The sequence below is a fragment of the Schistocerca cancellata genome, chromosome 9 (genome assembly GCF_023864275.1).
Source record: "Schistocerca cancellata isolate TAMUIC-IGC-003103 chromosome 9, iqSchCanc2.1, whole genome shotgun sequence".
NCBI classification, from domain to species: Eukaryota; Metazoa; Arthropoda; class Insecta; order Orthoptera; family Acrididae; genus Schistocerca; species Schistocerca cancellata.
The window spans coordinates 188343737-188368830 of record NC_064634.1 but is presented as its reverse complement, the minus strand read 5'-3'; the positions used below and the strand labels follow the sequence as shown (position 1 = coordinate 188368830).

At 41.0% G+C, this 25094-nt stretch overlaps 1 protein-coding gene across 1 annotated transcript in view; it reads right to left on the bottom strand.

The window, feature by feature from the left end:
- Positions 1-25094, bottom strand: part of LOC126100255 (dynein axonemal intermediate chain 7-like) — an 844976-nt gene that overhangs the window by 73629 nt on the left and 746253 nt on the right. Inside the window, exons 11-13 of the mRNA XM_049910840.1 lie at positions 22163-22319; positions 18227-18341; positions 14047-14208 (exon numbers count right to left, since the gene is read on the bottom strand). Of these exons, the coding sequence (XP_049766797.1) occupies positions 14047-14208; positions 18227-18341; positions 22163-22319 (434 nt within the window). The remainder of the gene's footprint in view (positions 1-14046; positions 14209-18226; positions 18342-22162; positions 22320-25094) is intronic.

The window sequence follows — 25094 nt, the reverse complement described above, 5'->3', positions numbered from 1 at the left end:
AGGGTTGTGGAGGTCAATGAGGGTTTGAGCATGTTGAAGATTCTGTCTGCTAAAATGGCCACCACATCAATGTTCATGTGATAGGGCTTGCCCAGGGCCATGCAGATTGCAGCAGGCTGGTGCATGAGGCAGTTTGGGAATAATAGCTGTTCAGGCACTATGCTGAGCTTGGTGAGAGCACAGAGGTTTTGGAGAACCTGTGCAGGGTGCATGTCAGCACATTCTTTGAATGAAAACAGTGCCCACATGTGCTGCTTCTCTAATCATGATATCAGGGTGTCATTCAGTGCACAAAAACTGGTGGACTGTGGTGGGTCTCAAAACCACAACCAGGGATCACAGGCATTGAATAGTGGAAGGTGAGCATAGGTCAACACCGTCTGGAATACTGGAGGGGTAACTCACATCTGAGTGGCAGTCATCCCTGTGATCTCTGCACATCGACTGATAAAAGCCTGCAGGTTGCTTGCAGGTGGAGGTCATTGGTAGAGAGGAGGTTGAGCAGTGGGAGAAGTTGGTGATCTGGTGGAGCCATACGCAAAGGGCACAGAAAGTCAGTGTTTTGCTGTGCCATAGTGCCCATAATTAGTGCTCCAGGTATGGAAGCTGTAAGAGTTCATATGATATGTGTGTTACCAGTAAACTACACATGTGTCCTGTAGAAGTTGTCAAACTCCTGACAATCTTCTTAAGTCTTGATTCAACACCAATGGCTATTAAATAGATATTATGACATCATGGAGTTACAACCATACTTTATTACACATTCACTATACATTCGACAAGAGATTACTGAGTACAAGAGTACTGACAATGAAGTGTTATTACTCAGTGGATGAATTAATGCAGGACAAACTGGAAATTTGAGCTGGATACAATTTGTTACACATTCCATGAAATATCCTTATGGTGTTACTATTTATTATAGTGCTATTATTTATTAATGTAAAAATCATTGTCACTGTTTCATACATTTTTGACGTGTCTCCTGTACACAAACCAAATGGATTGCAAATGTATGTAGTGAGATGAATAAAACACAATTCACAATTAGCATGTGTCTTTTTGTTAAACTGACACCTAGTTCAGATTATAGCATTCAATCAATCAAACAAAATGGTTGACATTATTGCTATAAATTATGTTCAAGACATTGATATTCCTTAGAGCTGTGCATGGCACAGTAGCACCTTTGCTGTACTTACGATGACATCAAACACCATTCTACAGTCCTTGTCATCATATGAAGCCCCTAAGTAATACCTCATGCAAATAACTAGAACAACCATGACAGAATGCATTCCATAATAAACCTTCATAAGTAATAATGATAGTTCCAATTCTTGAAATGATTTTTCTACTCAACTTTACCAAAACACACACCTATGTGTACCTGTTCATTTATACACTCTAAGACAAAAAAAAGTGAGGTGTCATGAAGGAATTATCTAATGGGATGCACATCAGTAGATGTTATGCACATGTTAAGACAAACAAATGATTACAATTTCAGAAAAAATGGATGATTTATTCAACAGAAACAGCTTCACATATTGAGCAAGTTAATAATGTGTTGGTTCACCTCTGGCCATTATGTAAGCAGTTATTTGGTTCGTAATAACTGACAGAGTTGTTGGCAATCCTTCTGATGAATATTCCATCCAATTAACTCATTACATTGTCAAAATCTTGAGGTGGTTGGAAAGCCCTGTCCATAGTACTCTAAATGTTCTCAATTGGGGAGAAATTCAGTGACATTGCTGGTCATGGTAGGATTTAGCAAGCATGAAGACAAGCAGCAGAAACTCTCGCTGTGTGCAGGAGGGCATTATCTAGCTGAAATGTAAGACTAGGATGATTTGTCATGAAGGGCAACAAAACAGAATGTATAATTCCAGAATGAGATTTTCACTCTGCAGCAGAGTGTGCACTGATATGAAACTTCCTGGCAGATTAAAACTGTGTGCCCGACCGAGACTCGAACTCGGGACCTTTGCGTTTCGCGGGCAAGTGCTCTACCAACTGAGCTACCGAAGCACGACTCACGCCCGGTACTGCCAGTACCTCGTCTCCTACCTTCCAAACTTTACAGAAGCTCTCCTGCGACCCTTGCAGAACTAGCACTCCTGAAAGAAAGGATATCGCGGAGACATGGCTTAGCCACAGCCTGGGGGATGTTTCCAGAATGAGATTTTCACTCTGCAGTGGGCACACAGTTTTAATCTGCCAGGAAGTTTCATATCAGCGCACACTCCGCTGCAGAGTGAAAATCTCATTCTGGAAACATCCCCCAGGCTGTGGCTAAGCCATGTCTCCGCAATATCCTTCCTTTCAAGAGTGCTAGTTCTGCAAGGTTCGCAGGAGAGTTTCTGTAAAGTTTGGAAGGTAGGAGACGAGGTACTGGCAGAAGTAAAGCTGTGAGTACCAGGCGTGGATCGTGCTTCAGTAGCTCAGTTGGTAGAGCACTTGCCCGCGAAACGCAAAGGTCCCGAGTTCGAGTCTCGGTCGGGCACACAGTTTTAATCTGCCAGGAAGTTTCATATCAGTGCACACTCCACTGCAGAGTGAAAATCGCATTCTGGAAACATCCCCCAGGCTGTGGCTAAGCCATGTCTCCGCAATATCCTTTCTTTCAGGAGTGCTAGTTCTGCAAGATTCGCAGGAGAGCTTCTGTAAAGTTTGGAAGGTAGGAGATGAGGTACTGGCAGAAGTAAAGCTGTGAGTACCGAGCGTGAGTCGTGCTTCGGTAGCTCAGTTGGTAGAGCACTTGCCCATGAAAGGCAAAGGTCCCGAGTTCGAGTCTTGGTCGGGCACACAGTTTTAATTTGCCAGGAAGTTTCATATCAGCGCACACTCCGTTGCAGAGTGAAAATCTCATTCTGGAAACATCCCCCAGGCTGTTGCTAAGCCATGTCTCCGCAATATCCTTTCTTTCAGGAGTGCTAGTTCTGCAAGGTTCACAGGAGAGCTTCTGTAAAGTTTGGAAGGTAGGAGACGAGGTACTGGCAGAAGTAAAGCTGTGAGTACCGGGCGTGAGTCGTGCTTCGGTAGCTCAGTTGGTAGAGCACTTGCCCGCAAAAGGAAAAGGTCCCGAGTTCGAGTCTCGGTCGGGCACACAGTTTTAATCTGCCAGGAAGTTTCAGAATGTAGAATGTCATTGACATACTGCTGTGCTGTAAGGGTGCTATGTATGGTAACTAAAGGGGTCCTGTTATGAAAACAAATGGCAACTCAGACCATCACTACTGTATGGTTGGTGGCATTGAGGTTGGTACCCCACTGTCTGGGACATCTCCAGACAATCTTTAGCATGGAATCTTGTTGATTGGAGTAGAATTGTCTTCAGTCATGAGTCCCACTTTGAACCGAGCTCTGATGACCATTGAATGCATACCTGGAGATTCCGCCAACAGTGGTGGATACAAACCTGACTGTTCTCTATCATACAGCCTGGTCTGGTGTGGCATTCTTTTTATAGGAAGACACATCTTCAGCTTGGTATTTCATTGAATGGAGTAGAATTGTCTCAGTGACAAGTATAATGTTTGGTGCATACCCACACATCTACTGCTGAAACGTTTGCATCATCTGCTAGGGAAAATGTGTGGCAGGTGCAAATATTTGGTAGTGTGTTGCCATAAGAGTATACTGACAAGATGTATCCATCCAGGAAAATTGTGCCAACAAAGAGAAAGAACCTAACACCGTATGATTAAGGAATTAATCTGAATATCTTGACTGTGTCATATTGTATAAGAATTTAGCAGTAATACTATGAAGTGATATGAAATGGGATGTTCAAGTAAAATTGGTATTAAGAAAGTGGATGGAAGATTTAGGTTTTGGGAAAATGTAGTGCACCTATAAAGGAAATTGCATACAAGATGCTAGTGTGACCAATTTTAAAGTGTTGTTTTGAGTTCTTCTCAAGTAGGTGTGGCAACAGGGAACAAACAATTTTTAAGATGTGTTACTAGGATCTTAATAGGTTGGTGTAGCCCATACAAAACTGTAACAGAAATGAGTGGAGAACTTAAAAGGGAATCCTTAGAAGAAAGACAACTTATTCTTGCAAAACCCAGTTGAGAAAATTTAGTGAACTCATAGTGGCTGTTATGTTGTCACCATTGCATATCTTGCATAGGAGTGATGAGAGTAAGATAAGAGGGGTTACAGCACATACAGACACATACAAGGAATATGGGAATGGTTGTTGCTATTATTGCTGCCATTGTAGTGGACTTGTCTGATGTAGCTCTCCATGCTACTCTATCCTGTGCAAGCCTCTTCATTTCTGCATAACTACTACAATCTACATCCTTCTGAATTTGCTTCTGTACTCATACCTTGCACTCCCTTCACAATCTTTACCCCTCACACTTCCCTCCATTACCAAACTGAAGTTTCCTTTATGTCACAGGACATATTCTGTCAAATGATCCCTTCTTCTAGCCACAATGTGCCATAATTTCATTTTTACCCAATTTTATTCAATACTTTCTCATTAGTTATCTGATCTACCCATTTAATCTTCAGCATTCTTCTGTAGCACCATATTTTAAAAGCTCCAATTCTCTTTTTGTCTGAACTGCTTTTCAACCACATTTCACTTTTGTACAATGCTAAACTCCAAACAAATACATTTAGGAAAGACTTTCTAATGGTGAATAGCAAATGGTATAAGACAGAAGATCTATACTATTCATGTGATTTACCGTCCACCATTTATTGTACAGTAGCATGCAGAGTATATATGTAGACATAGAACTTGGTTGTATCAGTGATTTGATTATTCATGACAAACTAATATCTTGTGGTAAAGAACGTCACTGGTTTCTTCAAAGCATGTCACAGCTAAATTTGATCTCTCTAGACGCTATTGACATGCATCTGGAGTTCATCTATGCCTACATCTACATACATATTCCACGATCCATCACATGATGCATGACAAAGGGTACCTAGTACCCTACCAGTCGCTACTATTCCTGCTCCACTCACAAATGGAGTGAATGGTACTTGTGCAAAATTTATGTTGGTGGCAGTAAAATATTTCCGCAGTCATCTGCAAATGGCAGTTCTCTAAATTTCCTCAACAGTCTTTCACTAAAAGAACACCATCTTGCCTCCTTGCATCCTTAATTATATGTCATAAATCTGTTTGTTGAATTAATCTTCATCAAACCATCAAGAAATATAGATGGGCAGCCAAGGGAGCACCCTGTTCCAGCCCATCAGTGTCAGTTATCACATAAATGTGGTTCTCACTTAAAATTATAGTAAACATAGGTCACCAAACATTCTGAAATATTTTTAATTTCACTCTTGTAAATCTGTGGTTCCTCTGGGGGCTCATCAGTAGCATATGTGGTGCATGTCTTACTCTTAGTGCCACCAGGTCATGATTTTTATGAATCACTAATGACATCATTGGTCACAGAGAAATGACAAATATACCCTTCTGAAAGACAGAAGTGTTGCGTCATTCACAGGCACACAAACAGAAGGTACAGAGCTTGGCTAGCTTGCAGAATGTGCTTCCTTACTCTAGCTGCAAGAAAAACATGCACACAAACACACAAGCACTCACTCACAGCACGCACCTGCACACCTGTATTGGGGGTCATATGGCATGTAGAGCTGCACACGTGTCTGTCCACAATACATGCAGCTGATGCTGCAGGGTGTAACAAAAGTGATGTAGAAGAGAAGGAAATGGACTGACAATAGAGGGGAGTTAAATGAAGGAGATGTTAATGAAGGGCAGACAACATATGCATATATATCTCTGTGTGTTTTTGTTTGTTTGTGTGCATGCTTTTCCTACAGTTAGAAAAAGGAAGCGCATTCTGAAAGGTAGCCAAGCTCCATAACTTTTGTTTGTGTGCCTATCAACAATGCAGCACTTCTGCCTTTTGGTGAGTTGTCTCCTTCATTCCTAAATAATTGATAAATATACACCTCATTAGATGGCAACCAGTTGTGTAGAAGACTGGTGATTGGGAAACTGAGAAGATGATGTATGCAGTTATGTGTTCATAAAATGATAGCACAGAGGCTGGGAATATGTAATGAACAACAGACAATATGAGGTTTGGATGGAAGGGTGACACACAGTGTCAGCCATTTCTATTACAGGAGCTGTGCCATGCTGGCTGGTCATAAAATCTCCCATTGCTGTCCTAGTAAAACATTCAAGCTGGTTACAGATGATAATTTTTAAACGTGATTGATTGCCTGCATAATCCCACTGCAATTACATGGAAGCTTTGTTGAATGCAAGTATGCCTGGATTGTTCCCCATGATCTGTGGCTGAAACACTTTACAATGTTTAGTAAGATGTCTTACCTTCTGCGGCCTTGTGATTCATATTTGTTGCACAGATGGACTGAAGGTAAGATGAGAATAATGAAAAGTCAAAATACAATTTATTTTTTACAGAGCGATTTCATAACCACAACATTTAGCCTATTACTTCAGTCTGTCAACTTTCATCTGTAGCTGACCAGTGATGGTTGTAAAATTAGAGGAGGTGGAGAAGAAGACTGCAAATTTCTCAACAAACATGAACATTACAAAACCTTTGGATGGTGGTGTACACACTGTTAATAGCTGCTGCAAATGTGATGCACCCATGAGGGTCACTGCTCTCTTGTTTCAAAAGTGGTAATATACAAAATGAGCAAGCCAATATATATAGAAACATATGTAGAGAATGAATTATATGGAGATATGTAGTCATCCTCAGTGGTCCCATTCAGTGATGCTGATGATATAAGTATATTAATCACACCCAAAAAGCAAGAATCAGCTGAGGAAATTGCAAATAATATCTTTCAGAAAATTATTAATTGGTTCTCTGCAAATGGACTCTCACTAAATTTTGAGAAAACACAGTTTATACAATTTGTACAATAAAAAGCATAACACCATTGATAAATATAGACTATGAACAGAAGTCTGTTGCTAAGGCAAAAGATTCAAAATTTCTTGGTTTGTGCATTGATGAGAAATTGAATTGGAAGAAATACATCAATGATCTGCTGAAATGGTTAGGTTCAGCTACTTATGCTATTAGTGTTATTGCAAATTTTGGTGATAAATATGTCAGTAAATTAGCCTACTATGCCTATTTTCATTCACTGATTTCATATGGCATCATATTTTAGGGCTATTTGTCATTAAGAGAGAGAGTATTCATTGCACAAAAGCATGTAATCAGAATAATAGCAATACATATATTCACTAATGAAATTTGTCATTAATAACTCATATCAACTAAAAAATCACAGCAAATTGCATAGCTACAATACTAGAAGAAAGGATGATCTTCACAATTCTGGATTAAATCTCACTTTGGCACATCATTATGAAAAGTCATATTCATCATCTATGGAACAAGGATCGATGTATGTATGCATGTAGATGTCCATGGATATTTTCCTTCCAGGTAGTACTGTACACTTTCTCCTGTTAAAATGACACCTTATGGATGGTTTCTTTTGCACTGGAAACACTTTTGTGTAGCTAATTCCAACAGGGTTAGATTATCATTAAAAGAACGATATCTCTTCAGCTAAAACTAGAGGTGAGTAAGGAGCATCTTGGCTTTAGAATTAATTTACCCAGCAGTTCATCATGAAATTCAAATCTTTCTCATGCAAGTAGTAAGATTGCTATAGCTATTTGTGTGCATATGGTCCTTCAATAGTTTGAGGAAATAGTATTAGGTCCCATGACTGCAAGAACCCAAATATTGCCAGACAGTGGTTTACTTTGACCATGTATTAACATGCAATATTATATCTGCTTGACAGGTTCCCGGGATTTACGCCGGATCATATTGTAGAAACCGCACAATATTTCAGCGAGACAACTGCCCGCCATCTTCAGGTGCTACTGTCGCGTCGCTGAGAAGCGCGCCAATTTATATGCTGGCTTTCTAGAACAGCGCAGGCGCCAGCGGGGCATAACGTCATCGAAGACCAATCGTAGACAGCGTCGAATACCAGAGTCCTCTGCTGAAGAAACGGGTCGCGGTCTGCGGAAGCGTGCTGCGGCGCGGGAAAATGCGGCCGGGAGCGACGGACCCCGTTCGCGCGCGCGATTTAAGCATCTGCGCTAAGGCTTCCCATCTGCGTTGACTCGGCGCGGTTGCTGATCTGTGGCTGACGATTCCTTAGTGCCGCCAAGGCTGGTTCCCAGGCTTTGCTCAGGTGAAACCCCGTGTCTCTGTTTAATAGGTCACTGCTTATACGTATTTCGACCGCCTCTTTGATGATGGAGTCCCAGTATGTGGAAGCATGCGAGATGATCTTAGTTTCTTCATAATTCATGCCGTGTCCCGTGTCAAGGCAATGTTCAGCAACCGCAGATTTCTCTGGCTGACCCAACCTCGTGTGACGTTTATGTTCGTTGCATCTGTCTTTGACCGTACGACACGTCTGGCCAATATAAGATTTCCCACAGTGGCACGGGATTTTGTATATTCCTGGTCTCCTCAGGCCGAGGTTGTCTTTAACAGAGCCCAGCATCGATTTCACTTTTGCTGGAGGCCGGAAAACACATTTAATCCGCTGTTTCTTGAAGATTCTGCCCACCTTAAAAGACACGCCACCGACATACGGTAGAAAAACCAACCCCGTGGTGTTATCTGCTTCTTCAGGTTGTTCTTGAGGTTTGGAGCGTGCTGGTCGAAACGCGTTCCGGATCTGCTTCTCGGAGTACCCATTCTGGGCAAATACAGAGCGAAGATGGTTGAGCTCTGCCGATAAGCTGTCCTGATCTGAGATGGCTCTAGCCCTATGCACTAGCATCCGTAATACACCGCTGCGCTGTGAGGGATGATGACAACTCGTAGCTTGTAAATACGAGTTGTCATCATCCCTCACAGCGCAGCGGTGTATTACGGACGCTAGTGCATAGGGCTAGAGCCATCTCAGATCAGGACAGCTTATCGGCAGAGCTCAACCATCTTCGCTCTGTATTTGCCCAGAATGGGTACTCCGAGAAGCAGATCCGGAACGCGTTTCGACCAGCACGCTCCAAACCTCAAGAACAACCTGAAGAAGCAGATAACACCACGGGGTTGGTTTTTCTACCGTATGTCGGTGGCGTGTCTTTTAAGGTGGGCAGAATCTTCAAGAAACAGCGGATTAAATGTGTTTTCCGGCCTCCAGCAAAAGTGAAATCGATGCTGGGCTCTGTTAAAGACAACCTCGGCCTGAGGAGACCAGGAATATACAAAATCCTGTGCCACTGTGGGAAATCTTATATTGGCCAGACGTGTCGTACGGTCAAAGACAGATGCGACGAACATAAACGTCACACGAGGTTGGGTCAGCCAGAGAAATCTGCGGTTGCTGAACATTGCCTTGACACGGGACACGGCATGAATTATGAAGAAACTAAGATCATCTCGCATGCTTCCACATACTGGGACTCCATCATCAAAGAGGCGGTCGAAATACGTATAAGCAGTGACCTATTAAACAGAGACACGGGGTTTCACCTGAGCAAAGCCTGGGAACCAGCCTTGGCGGCACTAAGGAATCGTCAGCCACAGATCAGCAACCGCGCCAAGTCAACGCAGATGGGAAGCCTTAGCGCAGATGCTTAAATCTCGCGCGCGAACGGGGTCCGTCGCTCCCGGCCGCATTTTCCCGCGCCGCGGCGCGCTTCCGCAGACCGCGACCCGTTTCTTCAGCAGAGGACTCTGGTATTCGACGCTGTCTACGATTGGTCTTCGATGACGTTATGCCCCGCTGGCGCCTGCGCTGTTCTAGAAAGCCAGCATATAAATTGGCGCGCTTCTCAGCGACGCGACAGTAGCACCTGAAGATGGCGGGCAGTTGTCTCGCTGAAATATTGTGCGGTTTCTACAATATGATCTGGCGTAAATCCCGGGAACCTATCAAGCAGATGCAGCGCTGGGAAAGCCTCAAACAGCACAATATTATATCTCCTTATTATGAAGATTGATGTCTAGGAGCTCTGACAGAATAGGCTAATTAATACTACTGGAGATGCTTATTTTATAAGCAAATTTATGATGGTTAAAGTTAGTCAAAAAGTCTTTATATTTTTTCCTGAGTAGTTACTACTTCATTAAGAGATTATTATTAAGAGATATTGTAACTTAGTATCTCTAAACCACATATAACAGTATTTCATTTTCTCTGTCAGCTGAACAATTTCAGGAGGGAACATCTCAGGTTTTTGATTTATAGATTTTTTATAATTCTTTTATTACAAGACATATTTATTTTAATGGTTTACTAACTAGCATACAAAACTTCTCCAATTTACTTTTTCTTTTCTTCATTAGTTATAATGTACATTTTCATTTATTTGTTTTTGATGTAAGTCTCATGTTTTTGTTCCTCAGATTTGTCTTTTCTTCTCTCCTGTCAATTTCTTGTATTATTATATTTAACCTTTCTAACTCATCCTCGACCGCTTTGAACCAGTTGTTTATGAGTTTAGTAGTTTTTTAGTCTGTAATCATATGATTCATCTTTCTTGCAATTCAGTTCCTTTGCTGTGAAGGCAAGCAGTTTATTTTCATTTAGGTATAGGTTCTAATGCTCTGTTTTATTCATTATATGCTGTTCATTTTGGTAAGTTATTTTAACTTTGTTTCCTAGAGTAGTACAATCACATATTGGGGTTAACCACCTTCCTTCAGGAGATTCTTAGCATTGCCAGTAGACATATAAAAGTATTCACTTTTTTTTACTTTTATCCATAGTAGCTATTGCTGCACACTGTGACTGATTTACATTCATAAATGTAAAGGGAAGAACCCCAGCTTTCAACCACAAATTGGTTTTCTCACTAAGAACTTGAAGATGGGTGTTCAAGGATAGAAATGCATCATGCTTCAGATAAGGAAAGCATTTGTGATGTTTTGAAAGGGATAGATTGCTGCTCACCACATAGAGGAAGCAGTGAGTGGTAGAAAGGTGCATAGAAAAAAAAGACTGCTAGATGTTATAAGCAATCAGATTAAGTGTTTCATAAGACATAGACAAAAGAAAACACACACAAATACAAACACACACACACACACACACACACACACACAGGCTCACTGTTGTTCCTGTGTACTATGGCCCACCTGTATCTGATGTGAGCAGTGATCTTTGCTGGGGCAGGTAGTGGGGATACAGATGGGGTGTGGTGTAAAGAGGGGGAGGGATAGGAGGATAGTATTGGGGGAAAATGCTAGTACTGCTTGTGGGAGTATGCAAGGACATGGTGGGCACAGGATAATGGGCTCCTAGCTGCAGCATTGGGAGGCAAGTGCTGGCATGGAGGGGGCAAAGGGAAGAGGAGAGAAGTAAACAAGATGTAGCAGGTGTGCTGTCAGGATAGAAGGCATGAGTAGGGCTATGGTGGAAACAAGAAAAAGCATAGAGGCAGTTGGGGAAAAGGGGCTAGTGAAGATTGAGGCCAGAGGGTTACAGGAATGAGAGATAAGTTGCAGGGAGAGTTCTCACTTGTGAAATTCAGAAAAGTTATTGCTCATGGGAACAATCCAAATGGCACATTCTGTGCCAAGAGACAGTTGGATCATCAGTTTGCTGAGCATACCTCACACCACTATGTGCTCAATTTCAATGACTGCTTCACATCCTGTGCCATCTAGATTCTTCCCAAGAGCACCAGCTTTACTGAACTGCACAGATGGGAACTCTCTTTGTAACATATCCTTTGTTCCCATAACCCCCCCCCTCCCTCCCCCTGGCATCAACCTTTGCTAAACCCTGTCCTCCAATAACCTATCCCTTTCCCTTTCCCTGCTATAACTCGAGCCCCACTTATACTTTCTATCCTGCCTACACACCTGCATGGCCCTTTCCCCCTCTCTACTACTCTCCTCTTCCCTTTTTTCTCATCCCCTCCACACACTTGCAGTGAAACCATCTGATCCTGCTCACCTGCAGCCCGCAGTCCTGTCTCCAATACATTCCTGCACTCTCCCACATGCAGCACTAGCATCTTTCCCTACCCCTACCCTGCTATATCTCTCCCTCTCCTGCTCACACCCCTTCTTTACCCCCACTGTCCAGCCCAGAAAATATTGCCACACATCTCAGAAGAAGTTGCAGTTAGGCCTCAAAGTCCAGAGACAACAGTGGCCATGTGTATGTAAGTTATGCACTTATGAATGTGTTTGTACTTTGTTTTGTCTACATCTGATGAAGAACTTATGCTGATAGCAAAATAGTATTCAGCAGTATTTTTTCAATGTGCCCATCTGCCACTCAACATCTCATCTGCCACTCAACATCTTGTCTACCACTCAACATCTTGTCTGCCACTCAATGTCTCATCTATGTGGTAAGTAGCAATCTAACCCGTTTATACTGTTGTTATTCCATCCTGGATTTTCCATTGTTTGACATATGTGTAGTTTAAAAGCATTTACTTTTAAAATTAGTCTAATTTTAGGTTCGTGCACTTTATCCAATGTTTCTGGAGGAAGTATATTCCAATTTGAAGTGTTATTCTGGAAGATCTTCAGATGCCATTCTATGGTTCCTATATTCTCCTCATGGGAGACAGAATATTATCCAGCTACAAATTTACTTATGTGGAGAAACAATATTAGGAATAAAAATAGCCTCCCAGCAACACTTAATATTACCCTTGCACAGAAAGAAGCTAAGTATGCAGCTATAAAAATATTTCACTACTCAACTTGTGAATCTAAGATGCTGGTAGACAATGAAAACAGTTTAAAAACAGATTAAAATCATTTCTGCTTTATAATTATTTCTACTCCATGGATTAATCTCTGTATAGACAATGTTCATATGTAGTTGAGTTCCATTGGTTAAATTTTATTGTAGATTAAGTCAAAAGTAAATTTTTACTGTGATAATGTGTAATATCTGTAAATTTAAAAATATGACAGCAGGTTATCACAAATATGATCTATGGAACATATAAATACTCAAATTAAGTTAAGTGTAGTTGGAGGAAGCCAAATATGGTAAACTGGGTGAATATTACAACCTGTTGTAGTTCAAATACTTCTGTTTTCCCTTTGTCAAAGCACTTTTGTGATCAGGTCCACTGCCCTGATGACAGAAGTATTTTCTTTTGTTTCCAAGCCCTTCCAAACATATTTTTTATGTAGTCTGTTTATGCATCTAGTGCTGTTTTCACCAGTTAAATAAACATTGTAATCTGAAAGGTAATAAATATGAAAACCTTGCTGGCATTCCAGAAAAGAGTCATCACAACCTTTCTGGCACATGAAATTGACTTTGGTCTTTTAGGTGCAGTGCCACCAGATGTCACTCGCTCATCTGATTACCTTTTTTCTGTAGTGGACCCATTTATCACACAACAACCAACTGGTGTAACAAATAAACTGATCCTTTTTCAAAACATTGTGAAAATTACTGAGAAATTTATTTTCACAAACACGTGTGATCAATATTCAACTAATGCTTTTAAACTATTCAGAAACATTTAATTTCTACATTCAGTACCATACTGTGCACGTCCTAATATTTTCATCCTTTGTTGAAGTTTTGGGGTGTCTTTCATGTGGATCATCTTCAAGAGAAATATGGTTACATTTAAATTTATCTGCCCATTAATCAACTGTTACAAATGAAGAAAATAGGCTTTTCATATGCTTTCAGCAGCTTTGGTTAAATTTCTTTTGGTGATAAATCATCCAAAACAATGAATTTTATAATGGCATGTTAGTTCAGTTCACATTTAAAGATAAACATGTGCAGCATAACTACTTTTAAAAGCCATATAAAAAAACTAATGTGTATATCAAGTTGATGTTAGTACTGTATGCCACATATGTAAATGTATTAAAAGCAAAGTTTCATTTACAGCAACACCATCTTCTACTGCCATAATATTATTTACTTGTCATATGCAACTAGTTATCTGAGACAGTACACCAATTTACACAACTGAAACTTGAAAATACCTCATCATTGTTGTAACTTGCCTCTATGTCATAAAATAAACATATACTGCATGTTATTTCATTAAACAACATTTCTAACCTTTATATGAAACTCCACAATGACAACTGTAGCTGTTATGCTCAATATTATTCCCCCATTCTTGAGGTCAGGTTTCATTTCCCAAGACTGGTATGGGAGATTAAAGTAGCGATAAGCAGCAAGGCCTATTGGACCGAACCTCCCAAGCCTAAATGTTATAACCTGAAATAGATGTGGAACAGGTGAATCATTACACAGTCTATGTTAATCACAGGCTTGGCAAGGAACAAGTGGAGCTAAAAATAAAGCTGATAATATTTTATCAAACAGTAATTTAATTTAATTGGATGTGACAGACCTTCACCACTTTACAGTTTCAAGTGACTGTAGACCCATAGGATCCAGGCTAAAAGTAAATGCAAACCTGGTAAAAATAGACTCATCAGGCAAGATGGCAGAAATATAAATTATGACTATATGGTTATTTATTTGAGATAGGGAGGCATACGAGATCGAATTAGGCAATATGTTCAGCACCTTACAAAATGAAGATTAAATATAGCAGGAAAGTTCTGGTCAAAAGTAAATAATTTAGACATAAAGGGAACCACTCACCAAGTAGCAGAGATTTTGAGCCATTGACGAGCACACACAAAAGAAAAGGAAAGTTTGCTTGCTTTTGGAGTGACTCCTTTCTCAAACTAGAGTACAAATACATGTCTAAAAGGCACACACACACACACAGGATGGGACCGAGCGAGGTGGTGCAGTGGTTAGACACTGGACTCGCATTCGGGAGGACGACGGTTCAATCCCGCATCCGGCCATCCTGATTTAGGTTTTCCGTGATTTCCCTAAATCATTCCAGGCAAATGCCAGGATGGTTCCTCTGAAAGGGCACGGCCGACTTCCTTCCCTAATCTGATGAGACCGATGACCACGCTGCCTGGTCTCCTTCCCCAAACAACCAACCAACCACACAGGATGGGGCAAGATTTATGTTGAGTAGTGTGGGTAGATGGAGAGAGAGGTGGGAGAGTGGAAGAGGGTTTGGGGTGTGTAGCTAGTGGCTTGGAGGGAGGCAGTCAATTCGCTGGCTAGGAATGTGGGAGGGAGGGATGGCAAGTGAACAGGCTAGGTATGTGATGCATACATGTTGGAGGCAGTGGGGAGTGGCATACAGTGAAGATGATGTGAGGACATGAATTGGGATGGAGTGATAGGACAGAGGAAAGGGTAGCTGCTGGATGGAGGGTATGGGAAAAGTGAGCTAAAGGAAACTGAGGCCAGCAGGGTTATGGGAGTGAAGGAGTGTTGCAAGGAGAACTCCCATTTGTGTAGTTCTGAAATGCTGGTGATTGGGGGAAGGATCCAGATGGTCCAGTTTGTGAAGCAGTCACTGAAATCAAGCATGTTGTGCTCGGCTGCATGTTGTGCTTAGCTGCATGTTGTGTCACATGGTGTGCAACTTTATTCTTTCCTCAGTTTGGTGATGGCCATTCATTCTTGTGGATAGACAGTTCATTATCATACCAACACAAAAAGTTGTGCAGTGATTGCAGCAGATGTGGTATATGGCATGGTTGCTTTAACAGGTGGCATCTTCCTGCACCAAACTTTTTCTGGGCTATCTAAAGAAAATGTTCCTAGCCTCCCACAACCCTAAACCGTTATTCCAGTTAAGGTTCATTGATGATATCTTGATAATATGGCCAACACACCCTATCCTCATTCCTCCACAACTTCAAAACCTTCTCTCCCACACTTCAAATCCAGTTCAAAAACAGATTTTGCGTGCCATGTCCTCACACACCTCTATCCTCTAAACATCCTCAAGAATCAGCTACAAAGATGCATCCCTCTAGTAACCCATTATCGTCTTTGATTGGAGCAACTGAACCATACCCTTTGCCAGGGCTTTGATTATTTATCATCATGCCCAAAAATCCTTCCAACCCCTCCTAAAGTGATGTTCTGTTATCCACCCAACCTGAACAACATCCTTTTCCATCTCTATGCCACTCCCCCTCTCAATTCCTTGCTCCAAGGAGCATATCCCTGGGGAAGACCAGGTGCAAGACCTGCCCAAACCACCCACCCAGCACTATCTTCTCCAGTCCTGTCTCAGGCTTATCCTACCCCATCAGAGGCAGGGCCACCTGTGAAAGCAGCCATATCAGATACCTAGTCTGCTGCAATCACTGCACAGCTTTTGATGTTGATATGACAGCCAATCATCTGTCCACCAGGATGAATGGCCACTGCCCAACTGCGGTCATGTTTGATTTCAGTGGCTGCTTCACAACCCAGGCCATCTGGATTCTCTCCCTAACCCTCCCCCACCCAGCCCACCACCACCACCACCACCAGATTTTCTGAAGTATGCAGATGGGAGTTATCTTTGGAACATATCCTTCACTCCCATAATCCTCCTGGCCTCACAGTCTGCATTAACTCTTTGTTCCCAAACCCTCCACGCAACAGTTTCCCTTCCTCTGGCTTATCACCCCCCCCCCCCCCCCAAATTATATTGTATGTCGCTACCCATCAGCTCTGACACCCATGCATCACATGCCTAGCTTGTGTAGCTGCCACCTCCAACCCCCCCCCCCCCCCCCCATTCCTAGCTGGCAAACTGGCTGCCTTCCTCCAAGCTGTTAGCTACCAACCCCAACCCCAACCCCTTATACTGTCTCCCATCTCTCTCTCTCCCTCTACTCACCCCACCCAACAAAACTTCTACCCCACCCCCGTCCACCAGCCAAACTGCAATCATGGTATTGTGCTTTGGGTCAGCACTGTGAGGGGGCACAACGTGAGTGTGCATGTATGTGTGCATGGTATGCAAAGGTATTCACTATCCTACAGTATCAGTTCTCAGTAAGCTATGATATGAATCAAAAATTTGTGTGAAGAGTTCAGAATTACAAATCTCATGTTAATTGTTCTCTTGAGGCAGGCATTTTAAAATCTGCTTAAATCTAAGTTCTTCACTGTAGTTGAATGTGTGCCACTTTACTGTATTACTCATATCTGTAAACAATCCAAACTGTTTGTTTCTATATTTTAGAATGAATTGGGGAATGGGATGGAGGGTTGAAGTAAATGGATGGTGATTGGGAGAGACTGGTTATGTAACACCCGTACCATTCTTTGTAAACACAAAATTTCTGTTATGTTTTCATTGCTTCAATTTTCTATAAATATGTTGCCAGTATTCACTATAAATTATTGATAATGTGGTCACTAGCTTTTGTATAAATCTTTTGCTCATTAATGTTTGCGTGTTTCATAACTATGACAGAAAACATGGTAACAGCATCTTCAATCTGATGGACAACAGAAGCATTGTAACATATAAAAAGTAACAAATGTTTACAAAGGCATCTACTAACATATTCCACCCATTTATATTAACTGGAAGTGCAGTATTTAAGTACCAGTAGGAGTACAAATTAGTAGGGTGACTGCACTACAAATTGCAATCGCTTGAGGAAAATAGAAAAAAAGTCCTTCACATTGACTTCTAAACATGAAAGTACCAAAGGAAACTGGAAATCATAGTGTGTAAATGAAATACATTTATTTGCCATATACTAAAATTAAAGATGTTGAAACAGCATGGACAAGTTTCACACCAAGAAGAGCAATGAAACTAAACATATTGAATATATTACACAAGGAGACAACTTTCTCAGAAAGTACAAGGTAGTACTAAATGGAGTTCAGTAAATGAAGCCTGAGAGAGTCCAGTGACACAGCAGAGTTGTGTCATAAGCATGATCATGTAAACTTCAAAGAGGCAGAAGTATTTTAGTATCAAAGATGTCACTGTCTCAGCAGTTGGGTAGCTAATAGGAATTATCATGCAGGTACCAAGGGAGTAATTGCTAAAGGCCCTGAAACATATCTTTAGAGAATCACTAAAGCCAGTGGTAAGGTCTATGTCATGAACTTAGTTCACCTTGTATTCCTCTGCTGTTGTTTATGGTATGATGATACCTACAGAAACTGGTTTTTCCATTAGTTCCTTGTCTGAATTTATGTCCAGAGATACTGAAGAAAGCAAAGTAGGAGTGAAGGGAATACATAGTGAAGTGGCACAGATAGCAGTAGATAAGAAATATTATTCATAATCCAAGATAAATCAGTGCTCACCTTCAGCAGCATGATTTCACACATAACTCGCCAAACATGTGCCAGGGACCTACACAATATTATACAGTTGTTATTACTGTACCTGCTTATCTTCATTAAACTTTGTGTCATGACAGTCTTCAGTTGACCAGAAACCTTTCTCACCATCCCACCTGACCACAGTTGGTGGTTCAAACCACAGAACATTATCAGGCAGCCTGCAACATTGATAGAATTATATGGATTTCACCAAGTGAATTAAACAATAGTCAACAAACAATTAGAGACAGGAAAGCTAAGGTTGTAAGAGAAATTATGTCACTAAACAAAGGAAAAGGTGAGCCTGTAAGTATGTGTGCCACCTTGGATTCTGGAATCTTGTGGGTCAATGTTCTGTTTTAATTACTGCTGGCACAGCAGTGTCCTTGTATCACATGTTCAAGTGCAGTAAGCATATATTTATCATTGTGCAGTCTTTTCTGGTTTATGCACTGCCAGAGTCACACTGTATTTGCATGTAGCAGCTCATATTAACTGAAAAATATCACATGAGACAATTGGCCATGATCAGTGGTGGAGTCCAGAATCTGTAATTTGAGAGTGCTAAAGTTTTATAGATGTTTAGTGCTGCAGCTACCTAAATTATAGTTGTTTAGTGCTGCAGCTATCTAAGTACTGCATAACAATAGCAACAAAATGTGGTATGTGTGGTCATGGTGCTACTTAGGCATGTGCAACTTGTGTATCTGGACAGGGCAACAAAATTACTGGGGCAGCAAATTTTTGGCATCAAAAAATTATTTTTTAAGTATAAATTTAATATGCATTGCATCAACACTCAGGCGTTCAACAATTTATAGCCAAAGTGTTGACAAATATTTCTATCTGTCATTGAATTTGTATTTTATTGATAGTCCACTTGTATAAAATCTCCTGTGTACAATCCTACAGGCTATGGTATGAGATAGCTCTCCACCTAATCAAGTAGCCTATGAGATCTTGCTTGTGGGGTGTTGTTCAATTTTTCATACATTCATTGTTATGATGGCACCATACAGATCACAATATCATTCCATGTGGTTCTCAAGTTAAAATTAAGGTATGTAGTTCAGAATTTGGAATCAGTTCAACCTCCTTCAGTTGCTGAGAATTAGAAAAGTAAATGTCACATTAAACACAAGAGATTCTTTGATGAGTCATTTGACTCAGAAGAAGAGCCCCAGTGCCCTGAAGAAGAAACAGGGTCAGACTTTGTTGATACTTGGAGAAGAATGAAAATGTCATATTCTAAGATTATTCAAACTCCTCAAGATGTGTTACAGAAGAGAGTTAATGTCTACTTAATGTTTTAATTTCTCTCAAATATCACAGAACTAGAAGCTGTTCAGATTTATGATGCTAGAAATAAACATAAAGCCATTTTTAAATCTGACATAAAGAACAACTTTGGTGAAAAATGTTTACATTTTAAAAGCTATCTGACGTCTGAAGAAAGTAGATGGAGACAAGTTGTCATCTCTTCTGTTTTTCTGTAGAATGTTGTTTAAAAAATGGCAATATCTATCCAACTGTGTACACAGCACTCAAGATTTATAACTGTTCTCCAGAGCAACAAACTGTTCTGCTGAAAGGTCCTTCCCTTTTTTAAAATTGATTAATAACTACCCACAGGCAGTGGAGAATCGAGAACAACTGGTGAATCTTGTAGTACTAGCCTCAGAATCAGGCATGACAGTCAGTCTGGATCTTGAGGAAGTGATATATGAATTCACAAATACAAAAGTGAGAAGAAAGTTAAAACTAAGTTCACTAAATTCTGGAAAAGTTCAAGTAAGTGGTATTGTATCATATACTTTAGACTGACTGAATTTCACATTTAACTGAAGTAATTTTGGTGTAGGGTATTAAACTGTAGTGATTTAATTTGTGTTCTTACCATATATTGTGTCCAAATACACTGTTTCGGTAGTAATTTTTCACCAATGGGGACTACTGAATTGTAGTAGTATTTTATTATTTTTGAATATTTAACTTACATGTGTGCTTTGTGTTACATCTCATTTAAATACTTCAATAACATTTAAAACTGAAGTTAATGATTATGCAGTTTTATCATTGGTATTCCACAAATAAATAGCAATATTGAAGTTTAGAAAGGGGGATGTAAAATAAATTACTACACAGGGGTGTCACATACCCTAAATATGGCCCTGGCACAGAAAGCTAATGCTTACAAAAGATTTTATGCCTGGTAATGCTAAGATCACTCTGATATAGCTTTAAAGACATCATTTAGGAGGGTACAAGGGAGTTGTCAAATACTGTCAAGTAATGGTTTGGGTAAAAGATGACCACTGTTTTCCTGCTACCTTAAAATCTCCTAAATATAGTATTCTTCAAAGAAGTGTATCTCAAGTGTATTGCACTGACAGTAGAACAGGGAGTGAACTGGACCAACCAGCTAATCTTCAGTGCAGCACTATAGCTCAAGGCAAGTGCTCACATTTATATGTAGCTGTTGCACCCCTCCTCACTGTTTAAGCAAAAGTTGGAAGACAATGCAAAGCATAGCTACTACTGTGTAGCTGAGCATTTGTGTGTCCATATTTGCATTTGAGTTCACCAGTATATAAAAACTAGAAGAAAAGTGGAAAATCAAATATTATGATCTTTTAATTGCAGTTATACACTATCCATTATTCATCAGCAGGTGACTGGTTCCCTGTACCCTGTTTTTATATGGTTTCCAGACTGGATTTTTCATTTGTCTTATTATGTTAACTGTTCCACTGTAACTCTGTAGGAGAACTGATATTACAGGGTGTGGACAAAAATACCATAAACATAACACATTACCATGCCGAAAATGATGCAGGAAAACTGTCAGCGTTCAAAGCAGTTTCCAATCATTACAGAAAGGCCCTGTATGGTTTTCAAGGGAATATTATACCATTCTTCCAGCAAAATGATGGCAAGTTCTGGTAATGATGATGGAGTGGTTAGCTATCATGCATCTTTCTCTCCAAAACAGACCACAGTGGCTCAATAATACTGAGATCTGGTGACTGTGGTGGCCAACAAAGATGCAACAGTTCATCCTGCCGCTCATGAAATGAGTCCTGGATGATGCAAGCTGTGTGAACAGTGCTCCTGTTATCTTGGAACATAGCATTACCATTGGGGAACATATATTGTACCATGAGATAGGCTTGATCAGTCAAAATGGCCACATAATCCTCAACAGGATAACCATGTGCAGGATAACAATGTAGTTCATGAAATACCATGATATGGCTGCCCAAATTATCACAAAATCCCTGCTATATTTCACTCTTGGGATGTAAATTTGGTCAAAAGTTCAAAACAGTGTAAAACAAGACTTATCTGACTAAATTAGTTTCTTCCAATGCTCTATTGGCCAGGTTTTATGGTTTCAGTTTCCCTTTATGTTGTTATGGTGCTGACAGTGTTTGCAAGTGTGACATTAGGTTCTGCTGTGACTTTTGTATCTGTCATCATAGTTCCTTACAATGACTGTCCATCACAATACTCAGTCCACACTTTCACCTGCACTGTAACTTATCAAATGATGTTTTTCCACCTTGCTTGTATGTGATGTAAATCTTCGATATGGTGCCTTTTGAAACACCAGCCACTTCAACTCCCTTGGTTAAGAAGTACCCACTATTGGTGCCTTTTGAAACACCAGCCACTTCAACTCCCTTGGTTAAGAAGTACCCACTATATACATAAATAATTTGCCCATGTTTGAATTCACTTAACTCCAATGTAATGCACTCAAAACCATACAGAACCATGTTATGATCATGACTGAGACTCACAATGTATTGAAGACACTGTGGTTCAAGATGAAATACATCAGCACAATCTGCAGGCTTCATTAGTATCTCCATTTATGTTCAAGTGTGCATTTGTTGCAGTGTTTTCAAACTTTTGTCCAACCCCTGTACATCTGATACTGAATAGACAACTAAAGCTTTCTCTAGTCATACTGAAAATGGACAGCTCCACATCTTACTCTATACTTATGAGAGAAAGTTCATTCAACTCTTGCTCTTGCTTTCTGAGCTCAGCTTCAATATCTTCTGGAAGTCGCTTCTGCCCTGGTTCTGGTGGTGGTGGTGGTTGGTACCTAGCCCAAAAGTCCACTGGTTGTAGCTGTGCTGGTAAGGGCACTGTGAGAATATTTAAAACAATGTTAGCTCATAACATGTCAATAAAGACTGTTAAGATATGATTACATTTGAAAAAAGCATCATTGTTATTACAAAAGATGCTGTCCACTCAAAAGTTCTCTGTGTTATTCATAAATATAGCAGAAATCATTAAATGAGTAGGAAGTAATAAACAACACACACAGAGAAATAATTTATATGCTTCAAATTACTTGCTAGTAGTAGACAGACACTGGAACGAAAGACGACAAACACAGCAGGAAAACATCAGACCAATTGACAATGAAATGTTAGCAAAAGACAAGATTTGAAAACCTGGAATTGCAGTGGCAAAGAAGGCAGTTGACATGACATAACAAATTTATACATTCATTCATTCTCTCACTCAATTGGGAGACCACTTGCCAAAGAAAGGCAAAGGTTCTGCATTGGAGTTCTGGTACAGCACACTGTTTTCATTTGCCAGGAAGTTTCATATCAGCGCACAGCCCATTGCACAGAAGATATACGTGTTCAACTTGGTTAAGACAATTATATATCAAAAGGAAAAAAAAAAACATGAATCATAATAAACCAGATAACATATGAGAAACAACTTTAAGTAGATAGAAAAATACACTAGACACTCTGCAAGCTGGTAGCATATTTAAGTGTAAAGCACAAAACCACATGAATCTAAAAAAACAACGCGGTATGCACTGCAGCAAAAAACGCTCTGAATGGTACTCAGCCATTGGGGGGGCTCCTCTGGAGACATTGTGGATGCCTTCAGTTCCTTCTCCTTTGAAACCATAAATTACACAGTTTATAATATGATCCATAATTTGAAGTCCACCATGCTCACAGAAAGGGTCATCTGCAAGATACCAATTTATCATTAAGCTTTCACAGCAACCTGTTCCAGTTTTTATTCTGTTTAATCTCATCTGGAGTCTTCTTGGAAGGTCAAAACCAGAAACTTATATGCTTACACAGGGAATCCATTTTGTGTGATGTTTCTTCACCAATGTTCCTGCTAGTCTCTTTATTCCTCAAAAACTTCTAGTCTATGGATGGTTTTCCAGAGATGCATCCTCAACTTCAGTTGATTGTTTGTGTGGAAATGATGATGAACAGGGAGATCACATTTGTTTGATATCTTCTTCCACTCCTTTTTTATTGCAGAGTGAAAATACATTCTGAAAACAATCCCCCCTAGGCTGTGGATAACCCATTTCTATGCAATATTCTTTCTTTCAAGAGAGCTAGCCCAACAGCGTATGCATAAAACTTCTGTGAAGTTTGAAATGCAGATTATACTTAATGATGAAAATAAAGCTGTGAGAGTATGTTGTGAGATGTGTTTGGATGGATCTGTTGGTAGAGTACTTGCATATGAATGACAAAGCTCCCAGGTCTGAGTCCTGGTCCAACATACAGCTTTAACCTGCCAGGAAGTTTAAAAATTAGTTATAAATTTTAGGAACTGCAAACTGTTCACATCTTTGCAGAACATTATGAATATTCTGCATTTCCTCAATTCCTTATAAGGCGGCATACATATGTGACAAGCATAATTTTGGAATTAGTAAAAACAACTTGCTCAGTATACAGAGGTGGCATAAAACACATGAATAATACACTCCTGGAAATTGAAATAAGAACACCGTGAATTCATTGTCCCAGGAAGGGGAAACTTTATTGACACATTCCTGGGGTCAGATACATCACATGATCACACTGACAGAACCACGGGCACATAGACACAGGCAACAGAGCATGCACAATGTCGGCACTAGTACAGTGTATATCCACCTTTCGCAGCAATGCAGGCTGCTATTCTCCCATGGAGACGATCGTAGAGATGCTGGATGTAGTCCTGTGGAACGGCTTGCCATGCCATTTCCACCTGGCACCTCAGTTGGACCAGCGTTCATGCTGGACGTGCATACCGCATGAGACGACGCTTCATCCAGTCCCAAACATGCTCAATGGGGGACAGATCCGGAGATCTTGCTGGCCAGGGTAGTTGACTTACACCTTCTAGAGCACGTTGGGTGGCACGGGATACATGCGGACGTGCATTGTCCTGTTGGACCAGCAAGTTCCCTTGCCGGTCTAGGAATGGTATAACGATGGGTTCGATGACGGTTTGGATGTACCGTGCACTATTCAGTGTCCCCTCGACGATCACCAGTGGTGTACGGCCAGTGTAGGAGATCGCTCCCCACACCATGATGCCGGGTGTTGGCCCTGTGTGCCTCGGTCGTATGCAGTCCTGATTGTGGCGCTCACCTGCACGGTGCCAAACATGCATACGACCATCATTGGCACCAAGGCAGAAGCGACTCTCATCGCTGAAGACGACACGTCTCCATTCGTCCCTCCATTCACGCCTGTCGCGACACCACTGGAGGCGGGCTGCACGATGTTGGGGCGTGAGCGGAAGACGGCCTAACGGTGTGCGGGACCGTAGCCCAGCTTCATGGAGACGGTTGCGAATGGTCCTCGCCGATACCCCAGGAGCAACAGTGTCCCTAATTTGCTGGGAAGTGGCGGTGCGGTCCCCTACGGCACTGCATAGGATCCTACGGTCTTGGCGTGCATCCGTGCGTCGCTGCGGTCCGGTCCCAGGTCGACGGGCACGTGCACCTTCCACCACCCACTGGCGACAACGTCGATGTACTGTGGAGACCTCACGCCCCACGTGTTGAGCAATTTGGCGGTACGTCCACCCGGCCTCCCGCATGCCCACTATACGCCCTCGCTCAAAGTCCGTCAACTGCACATACGATT